Genomic DNA, 12,780 nt, shown 5'->3' with positions numbered 1-12,780 from the left:
TTGTAGTTTACTTTTTGTCTTCAGAAGTAGCTTCGGACTGAATACTGAACTCACTCAGTTTTGTGTTGGATGGTATTTCCAGGTTCCGCTGTGTTTCTTCTGCAGGTTTTGGTTTCTTAAGTGTTTTTCTTGATTGACCCTGGTAGTAATAGTCCATTCAGGTCATTTTCCCCAAAATCAAGGTTTTAGGTATGACATTTTTATTTGGATATAAGGTTTTGATGTTGAGGCTAGTATATTGTATAACAATTCAAGTTTATATACATTTATCCAACTAATTATATATTTTTGCAGAAGAACTCAGCAGCCCATGAGCTCACTACCTCTCTCTTTCTCTGTGGCACAGCAGGATCTCCTCTCTCTCTCTCTCTCTCTCTCTCTCTCTCAATTCAATTCAAGTGGCTTTATTGGCATGTGTTAACATTACCAAAGCAAGTGAGGTAGATAATATACAAAAGTGAAATAAACAATAAAAATTAACAGTAAACATTACACATATAGAAGTTTCAAAACAATAAAGACATTACAAATGTCATATTATGTTTATATACAGTGTTGTAACAATGTACAACTGGTTAAAGTACACAAGGGAAAAATAAATAAGCATAAATATGAGTTGTGTTTACAATGGTGTTTGTTCTTCACTGGTTGCCCTTGTCTTGTGGCAACAGGTCACAAATCTAGCTGCTGTGATGGCACACTGTGGAATTTCCCCCAGTAGATATGGGAGTTTATCAAAATTGGGTTTGTTTTTGAATTCTTTGTTGATCTGTGTATTCTGAGGGAAATATGTGTCTCTAATATGGTCATACATTAGGCAGGAGGTTAGGAAATGCAGCTCAGTTTCCACCTCATTTTGTGGACAGTGTGCACATAGCCTCTCTTCTCTTGCGAGCCATGTCTGCCTACGGCGGCCTTTCTCAATAGCAAGTCTATGCTCACCGAGTCTGTACGTAGTCAAAGCTTTCCTTAAGTTTGGGTCAGTCACAGTGGTCAGGTATTCTGCCACTGTGTACTCTCTGTTTAGGGCCAAATAGCATTCTAGTTTGCTCAGATTTTTTGTTAATTATTTCCAAAGTGTCAAGTAATTATCTTTTTGTTTTCTCATGATTTGCTTGGGTCTAATTGTGCTGCTGTCCTGTTTGTGCTTGTGAACAGGACCAGCTTGATTAGGGGACTCTTCTCCAGGTTCATCTCTCTGTAGGTGATGGCTTTGTTATGGAATGTTTGGGAATCGCTTCCTTTTAGGTGGTTGTAGAATTTAACGTCTCTTTTCTGGATTTTGATGATGAGTGGGTATCGGCCTAATTCTGCTCTGCATGCATTATTTGGTGTTCTACGTTGTACACGGAGGATATTTTTGCAGAATTCTGCATGCAGAGTCTCAATTTGGTGTTTGTCCCATTTTGTGAAATCTTGGTTGGTGAGCGGACCCCAGACCTCACAACCATAAATGGGCTCTATGACTGATTCAAGTATTTTTAGCCAGATCCTAATTGGTATGTTGAATTTTATGTTCCTTTTGATGGCATAGAATGCCCTTCTTGCCTTGTCTCTTAGATCATTCACAGGTTTGTGGAAGTTACCTGTGGCGCTGATGTTTAGGCCAAGGTATGTATAGTTTTTTGTGTGCTCTAGGGCAATGGTGTCTAGATGGAATTTGTATTTGTGGTCCTGGCGACTGGACAGGACTGGCAGAATCTGTGCAGAAGATCTAGGTGCTGCTGTAGGCCCTTCTTGGTTGGTGACAGAAGCACCAGATCATCAGCAAACAGTAGACATTTGACTTCAGATTCTAGTATGGTGAGGCCGGGTGCTGCAGACCTTTCTAGTGCCTGCACCAATTCGTTGATATATATGTTGAAGAGGGTGGCGCTTAAGCTGCATCCCTGTCTCATCCCACGGCCCTGTGGGAAGAAATGTGTGTGTTTTTTGCCAATTTTAACCGCACACTTGTTGTTTATGTACATGGATTTTATAATGTCGAATGTTTTACCCCCAACACCACGTTCCATCAATTTGTATAGCAGTCAATTAGGGTGTGCAGGGTGAATACATGGTCTGTTGTATGGTAATTTGGTAAAAAGCCAATTTGACATTTGCTCAGTACATTGTTTTCATTGAGGAAATGTACGAGTCTGCTGTTAATGATATTGCAGAGGATTTTCCCAAGGTTACTGTTGACGCATATCCCACGGTAGTTATTGGGGTCAAATGTGTCTCCACTTTTGTGGATTGGGGTGATAAGTCCTTGTTTTCAAATATTGGGGAAGATGCCAGAGCTATGGATGATGTTAAAGAGTTTTAGTAGAGCCAATTGGAATTTGTTGTCTGTATATTTGATCATTTCATTGAGGATACCATCAACACCACAGGCCTTTTTGGGTTGGGTGTTTTTTTGTTGTTGTCCTGTAGCTCATTCAAGGTCATTGGAGAATCCAGCGGGTTCTGGTAGTCTTTAATAGTTGATTCTAAGATTTGTATTTGATCCTGTATATGTTTCTGCTCTTAATTCTTTGTTTTTGAGCCAAAAAGATTGGAGAAGTGGTTTACCCATACATCTCCATTTTGGATAGATAATTCTTCGTGTTGTTGTTTGTTTAGTGTTTTCCAATTTTTCCAGAAGTGGTTAGAGTCTATGGATTCTTCAATTACATTGAGCTGATTTCTGACGTGCTGTTCCTTCTTTTTCCTTAGTGCATTTCTGTATTGTTTTAGTGATCCACTATAGTGAAGGTGTAGACTCAGGTTTTCTGGGTCTCTATGTTTTTGGTTGGACAGGTTTCTCAATACCTTTCTTAGATTTTTGCATTCTTCATCAAACCATTTGTCATTGTTGTTCATTTTCTATTTGAGATTTTTAGATTTGATAGGGAAGCTGAGAGGTCAAATATACTGTTAAGATTTTCTACTGCCAAGTTTACACCTTCACTATTACAGTGGAACGTTTTACCCAGGAAATTGTATAAAAGGGATTGAATTTGTTGTTGCTTAATTGTTTTTTGGTAGGTTTCCAAACTGCATTCCTTCCATCTGTAGCATTTCTTAACCTGTTGCGACGACCAAACCCGGATCCGGGATTCTATTTATAGACCTAAGCTCATTACCATAACGCAACGTTAACTATTCATGAAAATCGCAAATGAAATGAAATAAATATGCTAGCTCTCAAGCTTAGCCTTTTGTTAACAACACTGTCATCTCAGATTTTCAAAATATGCTTTTCAACCATAGGAAAACAATCATTTGTGTAACAGTAGCTAGCTAGCGTAGCATTTAGCGTTAGCATTAGCGTTAGCATTAGCGTTAGCATTTAGCAGGCAACTATCACAAAAACAAGTAAAGCCTTCAAATAAAATAACTTACCTTTGAAGAACTTCTGATGTTTTCAATGAGGAGACTCTCAGTTAGATAGCAGATGCTCCGTTTTTCCAAAAAGATTCTTTGTGTATTAGAAATAGCTCCGTTTTGTACATCACATTTGGCTACCAAAAAAAAAAAAAAAAAAAAAAAAAAAAACGAAAATTCAGCCCTCAAAACGCGAACTTTTTTCCAAATTAACTCCATAATATTGACTGAAACATGGCAAACGTGGTTTAGAATCAATCCTCAAGGTGTTTTTCCACATATCTCTTCAATGATATATCCTTCGTGGAAGCCTGGTTTCTCCTTGCTCTCAAATGGAAAAATAATTGCACCTGGCTTTACGCTCCAATTTCGACGCAGGGACACCAGGCGGACACTTGGAAAATGTAGTCTCTTATGGTCAATCTTCCAATGATATGCCTACAAATACGTCACAATGCTGCTAACACTTTGGGGGAACGACAGAAAGTGTAGGCTCATTCCTTGCGCAATCACAGCCATATAAGGAGACAATGGAAAACAGAGCTTCAGAAATTCTGCTCATTTCCTGGTTGATGCATCATCTTGGTTTCGCCTGTAGAATGAGTTCTGGGGCACTTACAGACAATATCTTTGCAGATTCTGAAACTTCAGAGTGTTTTCTTTCAAAAACTGTCAAGAATATGCATAGTCGAGCATCTTTTCGTGACAAAATATCGCGCTTAAAACGGGAACGTTTTTTATCCAAAAATGAAATAGCGCCCCTAGAGATCAAAGAGGTTAATGTTACTCAGTTCCTTTGGCTTTGATGCCTCATGATTGAGTATTGCTCTGTTCAAGTAGACTGTGATTTATCTGTGGTCTGATAGGGGTGTCAGGGGGCTGACTGTGAACACTCTGAGAGACTCTGGGTTGAGGTCGGTGACAAAGTAGTCTACAGTACTACTGCCAAGAGATGAGTTATAGGTGTACCTACCATAGGAGTCCCCTCGAAGCCTACCATTGACTACCATTGACTATGTGACAGAGCTGCAGGAGTTGTGACCCGTTTTTGTTGGTTATGCTGTCATAGTTGTGCCTAGGGGGGCATATGGGGGAGGGAATGCTGTCACCTGCAGGCAGGTTTTTGTCCCCCTGTGTGCTGAGGGTGTCAGGTTCTTGTCCGGTTCTGGCATCTGTGTCTCTCTCTCTCTGTCTCTTATCTCTGTGTCTGCGTCTCTCTGTCTCTGTATCTCTCAATTCAATTGCATTTAAATTCAAGGTAAGGTCATTATTGGCATGGGGAACATATGTTTACATTGCCATTGTAAGTTAAATAGATAATACACAAAAGTGAAATAAACAATACATGTTTTTACAGTAAACACAAAAGTTCTAAAAATATAAAGACCTTTGAAATAGTTATATAAATATGTGTATATTTAACTAACGTATACTGTAGCAAGCTGTCTGGGTCTCCTGGGAGGTCAGTAAGTGACATGTAGATTATATATAGATACATAGCTTATATAGATTATGGCCAGTGCTGGTATGATTATTACTATAGATTCTGTGCAGCGACTATATTATCAGTACAGATTCGGGGCAGTGACTGTAGGCCCCGGGCAGTGGATTTCAGCACCACTTCTAGTGGACAGCGCCCGTGCAGATTTGAACGTTTGTCTAGGTTTCCTGTGGAAAGAGCGTCTGAATATTTCAGCACCATGGAGAGAACCTTAGTGTGGATTCTCTTGCTGTTAATCCATTCTAGAAGCCCCTTCTTTTTTTTGACAATTTCTGATCTTCATATTTTATTTGACCTTTATTTGACCTGTCATGTCAATAAAGAACAAAGTCTCATTTACAATGACGCGGACCTCGTGCTCCTGGAAACATTGCTCCTATTTCAGACTATGTTTAGCTGTCTACTTGTTTGTGTGTGTGCCTGTGCCTATTTGTCTGTGTGTGTGCCTGTGCCTATTTGTCTGTGTGTGTGCCTGTGTCTATTTGTCTGTGTGTGTGCCTGTGTCTATTTGTCTGTGTGTGTGCCTATGTCTATTTGTCTGTGTGTGTGCCTGTGTCTATTTGTCTGTGTGTTGTGCCTGTGTCTATTTGTCTGTGTGTGTGCCTGTGTCTATTTGTCTGTGTGTTGTGCCTGTGTCTATTTGTCTGTGTGTGTGCCTGTGTCTATTTGTCTGTGTGTGTGCCTGTGTCTATTTGTCTGTGTGTGTGCCTGTGTCTATTTGTCTGTGTGTGTGCCTGTGTCTATTTGTCTGTGTGTGTGCCTGTGTCTATTTGTCTGTGTGTGTGCCTGTGTCTATTTGTCTCTGATGAACAGTCTACTATAATTAAGTAATTTGACTTGAAAAATAAAGGTTTCCTGCATACAGATTCCTACTCAATAACACATTTTATATACTTTGAAACTGTGTATTGAATGTGAATGTTAATGATATTGTTTGTTTTCCATTCCAGACGGTACGCCATGGCTTCCCCTACCAGCCCACCTGCCTGGCATTCGACCCCGTCCAGAAGATCCTAGCCATCGGCTCCAGAACAGGAGGCATACGGATGTATCCTTTCCTTTGCCCCCCGCTCTACTCTTTTATCCCTCTCTTCATCCCTCCTCTCCTCCGCTGTTGTCATGGCTGTCATATCGCGGAGTCAAACCTGTCTGTTTGCCAGCTTGTGCTCCCAGGAGGCACCTGAGCCTTCTTGCGCCCCCAGGTAGGAGTTTATACTTTCATATAGCCAGCGTCATGAGAGAGAGATAGATAAATATCACAGCTCTCATGTGGCCAGTCACTCAGTCCATCCTTCTATTCCATTCTTTTTTTCCCTCTTTCTTTTTTCTCTCTCTCGTTATGTCTCATTCTCCCTCCCTATCTTGTTCTCTATCTTCTCTTTCTTCCATTTTTTTTCTATCCCCTCTCTCTCCTTTTCCCTCATCCTTCTTTTCTACTTGTCATGTGAAAGTGTCCAGGTATAGACTAGGGTATGTAATTCCCAAACTGGGGTACGTGCAATGCCGTCGTGGGTACGCCAAATAAAAATGTGATTCACATATTTTTTGAAATAAAATAAAATACTATACATTTGGGTGAGGCTTTCTTCTCACCTGAGTACCCTCATTTCACTGCTTGCATCAGTTACCTGACATGGAATGGATTTCCTGTGTAGTACTCTGTGTTTCCCGAAGTCTGTTCTGAACTTGGGGTCTGTGAAGAGACCCCTGGTGGTATGTCTTGTTGGGTATGTATGGGTGTCTTGGGGAGCTGTGTGCTAATCATTTGAATAAACTTCCTGGTATTTTTCAAAATGTCAATGCTTCTCACAAAGACAAGTAGTGATGCAGTTAATCATCTCCTCTAATTTGAACCAGGAGAGATTGACATGAGCGTCTCTGTGTACATTTAAGGGCCAGCCGTGTTGCTCTGTTCTGGGTCAAATGTTTGTGGCACTCAAACATATGACTGAGCAGTAGTCCAAGTGCAACCAAACTAGGGCCTGTAGTTCTCGTTTTGTTGGTAACCTTGTAAAGGACGCAGAGCAGCGTTTTATTTTTGAAAATACGTCTCTTAATCTTAGCTACTGTTGCATCACTGTGTTTCGACCATGACAGTTTACAATCCACCAAGCAGTTTAGTCACCTCACTTTGCTCAATTTCCACATTATTCATTACAAGATTTAGTTGAGGTTTAGGGTTTAGTGAATGATTTGTTCCAGTACAATGCTTTTAGTTTTTGAAATATGTAGGACCAGCTTATTACTTGCCACCCGTTCTAAAACTGACTGCAGCTCTTTGTTAAGTGTAGCAGTGATTTATCTCGCTGTGGCAGCTCTTTGTTAAGTGTTGCAGTGATTTATCTTGCTGTGGCAGCTCTTTGTTAAGTGTTGCAGTGATTTATCTTGCTGTGGCAGCTCTTTGTTAAGTGTTGCAGTGATTTATCTTGCTGTGGCAGCTCTTTGTTAAGTGTTGCAGTGATTTATCTTGCTGTGGCAGCTCTTTGTTAAGTGTTGCAGTGATTTATCTTGCTGTGGCAGCTCTTTGTTAAGTGTTGCAGTGATTTATCTTGCTGTGGCAGCTCTTTGTTAAGTGTTGCAGTGATTTATCTTGCTGTGGCAGCTCTTTGTTAAGTGTAGCAGTGATTTATCTTGCTGTGGCAGCTCTTTGTTAAGTGTTGCAGTGATTTATCTTGCTGTGGCAGCTGACGTGTGTAATGTTGAGTCATCGTCATAGTTATAGTGCATTCGGAAAGTATTCCGAGCCCTTCCCCCTTTTTTTCCACATTTTGTTACGTTACCGCCTTCTACACACAATACCCCATAATGACAAAGTGAAAACATTTATTTTTTGTAATGTTTGCAAATGTATAAAAAAAAAATGAAAAAAAATGAAATACCTTATTTATGTAAGTATTCAGACCCTTTACTATGAGATTCGAAATTGAGTTCAGTTACATCCGGAGGAAGGTCACCGTCAGGAGGCGGGTTACCATCAGTAGGCAGAATACAATCAGGAGGCAGGTCACCATCAGGAGGCAGGGTACCATCAGGAGGCAGGTTACCATCAGGAGGCAGGTTACCATCAGGAGGCAGGTTACCGTCAGGAGGCAGAATACCATCAGGAGGCAGGTCACCGTCAGGAGGCAGGTCACCATCAGGAGTCAGGCCACCATCAGGAGGCAGGTCACCATCAGGTCACCATCAGGAGGCAGGCCACCATCAGGAGGCAGGTATCCATCAGGAGGCAGAATACCATCAGGAGGCAGGCCACCATCAGGAGGCAAGGTACCATCAGGAGGCAGGCCAACATCAGGAGGCAGGTTACCATCAGGAGGCAGAATACCATCAGTGTATATTTTTTCATATACCCCGGATTCATTCATATAGATTGGATTCATTCAAATACATTGGATTCATTCATATAAAGTGCCTTGCGAAAGTATTCGGCCCCCTTGAACTTTGCGACCTTTTGCCACATTTCAGGCTTCAAACATAAAGATATAAAACTGTAGTTTTTTGTGAAGAATCAACAACAAGTGGGACACAATCATGAAGTGGAACGACATTTATTGGATATTTCAAACTTTTTTAACAAATCAAAAACTGAAAAATTGGGCGTACAAAATTTTTCAGCCCCTTTACTTTCAGTGCAGCAAACTCTCTCCAGAAGTTCAGTGAGGATCTCTGAATGATCCAATGTTGACCTAAATGACTAATGATGATAAATACAATCCACCTGTGTGTAATCAAGTCTCCGTATAAATGCACCTGCACTGTGATAGTCTCAGAGGTCCGTTAAAAGCGCAGAGAGCATCATGAAGAACAAGGAACACACCAGGCAGGTCCGAGATACTGTTGTGAAGAAGTTTAAAGCCGGATTTGGATACAAAAACATTTCCCAAGCTTTAAACATCCCAAGGAGCACTGTGCAAGCGATAATATTGAAATGGAAGGAGTATCAGACCACTGCAAATCTACCAAGACCTGGCCGTCCCTCTAAACTTTCAGCTCATACAAGGAGAAGACTGATCAGAGATGCAGCCAAGAGGCCCATGATCACTCTGGATGAACTGCAGAGATCTACAGCTGAGGTGGGAGACTCTGTCCATAGGACAACAATCAGTCGTATATTGCACAAATCTGGCCTTTATGGAAGAGTGGCAAGAAGAAAGCCATTTCTTAAAGATATTCATAAAAAGTGTCGTTTAAAGTTTGCCACAAGCCACCTGGGAGACACACCAAACATGTGGAAGAAGGTGCTCTGGTCAGATGAAACCAAAATTGAACTTTTTGGCAACAATGCAAAACGTTATGTTTGGCGTAAAAGCAACACACCTGAACACACCATCCCCACTGTCAAACATGGTGGTGGCAGCATCATGGTTTGGGCCTGCTTTTCTTCAGCAGGGACAGGGAAGATGGTTAAAATTGATGGGAAGATGGATGGAGCCAAATACAGGACCGTTCTGGAAGAAAACCTGATGGAGTCTGCAAAAGACCTGAGACTGGGATGGAGATTTGTCTTCCAACAAGACAATGATCCAAAACATAAAGCAAAATCTACAATGGAATGGTTCAAAAATAAACATATCCAGGTGTTAGAATGGCCAAGTCAAAGTCCAGACCTGAATCCAATCGAGAATCTGTGGAAAGAACTGAAAACTGCTGTTCACAAATGCTCTCCATCCAACCTCACTGAGCTCAAGCTGTTTTGCAAGGAGGAATGGGAAAAAATGTCAGTCTCTCGATGTGCAAAACTGATAGAGACATACCCCAAGCGACTTACTGCTGTAATCGCAGCAAAAGGTGGCGCTACAAAGTATTAACTTAAGGGGGCTGAATAATTTTGCACGCCCAATTTTTCAGTTTTTGATTTGTTAAAGTTTGAAATATCCAATAAATGTCGTTCCACTTCATGATTGTGTCCCACTTGTTGTTGATTCTTCACAAAAAATACAGTTTTATATCTTTATGTTTGAAGCCTGAAATGTGGCAAAAGGTCGCAAAGTTCAAGGGGGCCGAATACTTTCGCAAGGCACTGTAATTACATTTGATTTGATTTATGAGTTGACTCATATTAACATCATATCCCGTTTACAAAACACCTCCCAAAAAAGCTTATACTATGCTTTTACTCCTTAATGGACAGTATAAACAATGGGCTACTTTCTCCCTTACTTTAGACAACTTCTTGCTGATCATTTCCCAACATTTGGTAGGCCATATTATAATTTCCAAAATGTTGTAAGTCATTTGTTTTGTCAACTAAAGTTATATACACGTCTCTTCTCTTCTGTCATAACTTATTACGCCAGAAAACAGTAAAGTAGTGCCAGAATACATTGATAGTATGAATGCATTGGTAATCTAGTGAACACAAGTTATTAAATATGTCTGTTTCCTTTAGGGACCGGGGAAACAATGGAGAAATTGTTCCTTTGCAAATTGTCTAAATGTCATCAGTTTGACCAGTTTTTAAAAAAGGAAATGAAAATCGGAGAAAGAAATCAAGGAAACACGTTCCTGATAAGACTTCAGTTCGCCTAAGGGGTCGATATGTTATGTGGTTGAAATACTGTCCGCTTGCACAGCAGTGTCAAAGATGACACATTACACAAGCACTCACATTTTCTCAAGAGACGCTGAAAGAAAGAAATTATATATTATATTTCTCCACTCCTGTTCTCGAGACAAAATGAACAATGGTTATATTATTTTACTGCAAAAAAATATACATAATTCTGCAGGAGTTAATATTGTATTAAACTATATTATGTGAGAGGTTACAGGGATACAGTCAGTGTCTGTATTTCAGTTACTTCTCCTTTTAAATGAGGAATATGATATGTGTTCATGGACACAGGGATAGTCATGAGTTGGACATCAAAGGGGCATGTCAACAGCTTATCCAAATTAGACAGTAATAGTGGTCATTGATAAAACTGTCATTACACTAATAGAGGCCAGTAAAATCATCTAATTTAATCAAGCTGCTAATGAGTTGGTGGGAATGAACATTTACGTGTGTGTCTGTGTGCCTATCATCAGACTGAATACAGCCCAGCAGTGGTCCTATCATCAGACTGAATACAGCCCAGCAGTGGGCCTATCATCAGACTGAATACAGCCCAGCAGTGGGCCTATCATCAGACTGAATACAGCCCAGCAGTGGGCCTATCATCAGACTGAATACAGCCCAGCAGTGGGCCTATCATCAGACTGAATACAGCCCAGCAGTGGGCCTATCATCAGACTGAATACAGCCCAGCAGTGGTCCTATCATCAGACTGAATACAGCCCAGCAGTGGGCCTATCATCAGACTGAATACAGCCCAGCAGTGGGCCTATCATCAGACTGAATACAGCCCAGCAGTGGTCCTATCATCAGACTGAATACAGCCCAGCAGTGGTCCTATCATCAGACTGAATACAGCCCAGCAGTGGTCCTATCATCAGACTGAATACAGCCCAGCAGTGGTCCTATCATCAGACTGAATACTGCTCAGCAGTGGGCCTATCATCAGACTGAATACAGCCCAGCAGTGGGCCTATCATCAGACTAAATACAGCCCAGCAGTGGGCCTATCATCAGACTGAATACTGCTCAGCAGTGGGCCTATCATCAGACTGAATACAGCCCAGCAGTGGGCCTATCATCAGACTAAATACAGCCCAGCAGTGGGCCTATCATCAGACTGAATACAGCCCAGCAGTGGGCCCATCATCAGACTGAATACAGCCCAGCAGTGGTCCTATCATCAGACTGAATACTGCTCAGCAGTGGGCCTATCATCAGACTGAATACAGCCCAGCAGTGGGCCTATCATCAGACTGAATACAGCCCAGAAGTGGGCCTATCATCAGACTGAATACAGCCCAGCAGTGGTCCTATCATCAGACTGAATACAGCCCAGCAGTGGGCCTATCATCAGACTGAATACAGCCCAGCAGTGGGCCTATCATCAGACTAAATACAGCCCAGCAGTGGGCCTATCATCAGACTGAATACAGCCCAGCAGTGGGCCTATCATCAGACTGAATACAGCCCAGCAGTGGGCCCATCATCAGACTGAATACAGCCCAGAAGTGGGCCTATCATCAGACTGAATACAGCCCAGCAGTGGGCCCATCATCAGACTGAATACAGCCCAGCAGTGGGCCTATCATCAGACTGAATACAGCCCAGCAGTGGGCCCATCATCAGACTGAATACAGCCCAGCAGTGGTCCTATCATCAGACTGAATACAGCCCAGCAGTGGGCCTATCATCAGACTGAATACAGCCCAGCAGTGGGCCTATCATCAGACTGAATACAGCCCAGAAGCGGGCCTATCATCAGACTGAATACAGCCCAGCAGTGGGCCTATCATCAGACTGAATACAGCCCAGCAGTGGTCCTATCATCAGACTGAATACAGCCCAGCAGTGGGCCTATCATCAGACTGAATACAGCCCAGCAGTGGGCCTATCATCAGACTGAATACAGCCCAGCAGTGGGCCTATCATCAGACTGAATACAGCCCAGCAGTGGGCCTATCATCAGACTGAATACAGCCCAGCAGTGGGCCTATCATCAGACTGAATACAGCCCAGCAGTGGTCCTATCATCAGACTGAATACTGCTCAGCAGTGGTCCTATCATCAGACTGAATACAGCCCAGCAGTGGTCCTATCATCAGACTAAATACAGCCCAGCAGTGGGCCTATCATCAGACTGAATACAGCCCAGCAGTGGTCCTATCATCAGACTGAATACAGCCCAGCAGTGGGCCTATCATCAGACTGAATACAGCCCAGCAGTGGGCCTATCATCAGACTGAATACAGCCCAGCAGTGGGCCTATCATCAGACTGAATACAGCCCAGCAGTGGTCCTATCATCAGACTGAATACAGCCCAGCAGTGGTCCTATCATCAGACTGAATACAGCCCAGCAGTGGGCCTATCAT

At 42.1% G+C, this 12,780-nt stretch overlaps 1 protein-coding gene across 1 annotated transcript in view; it reads left to right on the top strand.

Moving 5' to 3' along the window:
* Window positions 1–12,780, top strand: part of LOC139406187 (syntaxin-binding protein 5-like) — a 236,343-nt gene that overhangs the window by 22,404 nt on the left and 201,159 nt on the right. Inside the window, exon 2 of the mRNA XM_071148687.1 lies at window positions 5,800–5,897. Within this exon, the coding sequence (XP_071004788.1) occupies window positions 5,800–5,897 (98 nt within the window). The remainder of the gene's footprint in view (window positions 1–5,799; window positions 5,898–12,780) is intronic.

The sequence above is a fragment of the Oncorhynchus clarkii genome, chromosome 3 (assembly GCF_045791955.1).
Source record: "Oncorhynchus clarkii lewisi isolate Uvic-CL-2024 chromosome 3, UVic_Ocla_1.0, whole genome shotgun sequence".
Classification (NCBI taxonomy): domain Eukaryota; kingdom Metazoa; phylum Chordata; class Actinopteri; order Salmoniformes; family Salmonidae; genus Oncorhynchus; species Oncorhynchus clarkii.
This window is presented reverse-complemented; position numbering and strand designations above follow the sequence as displayed.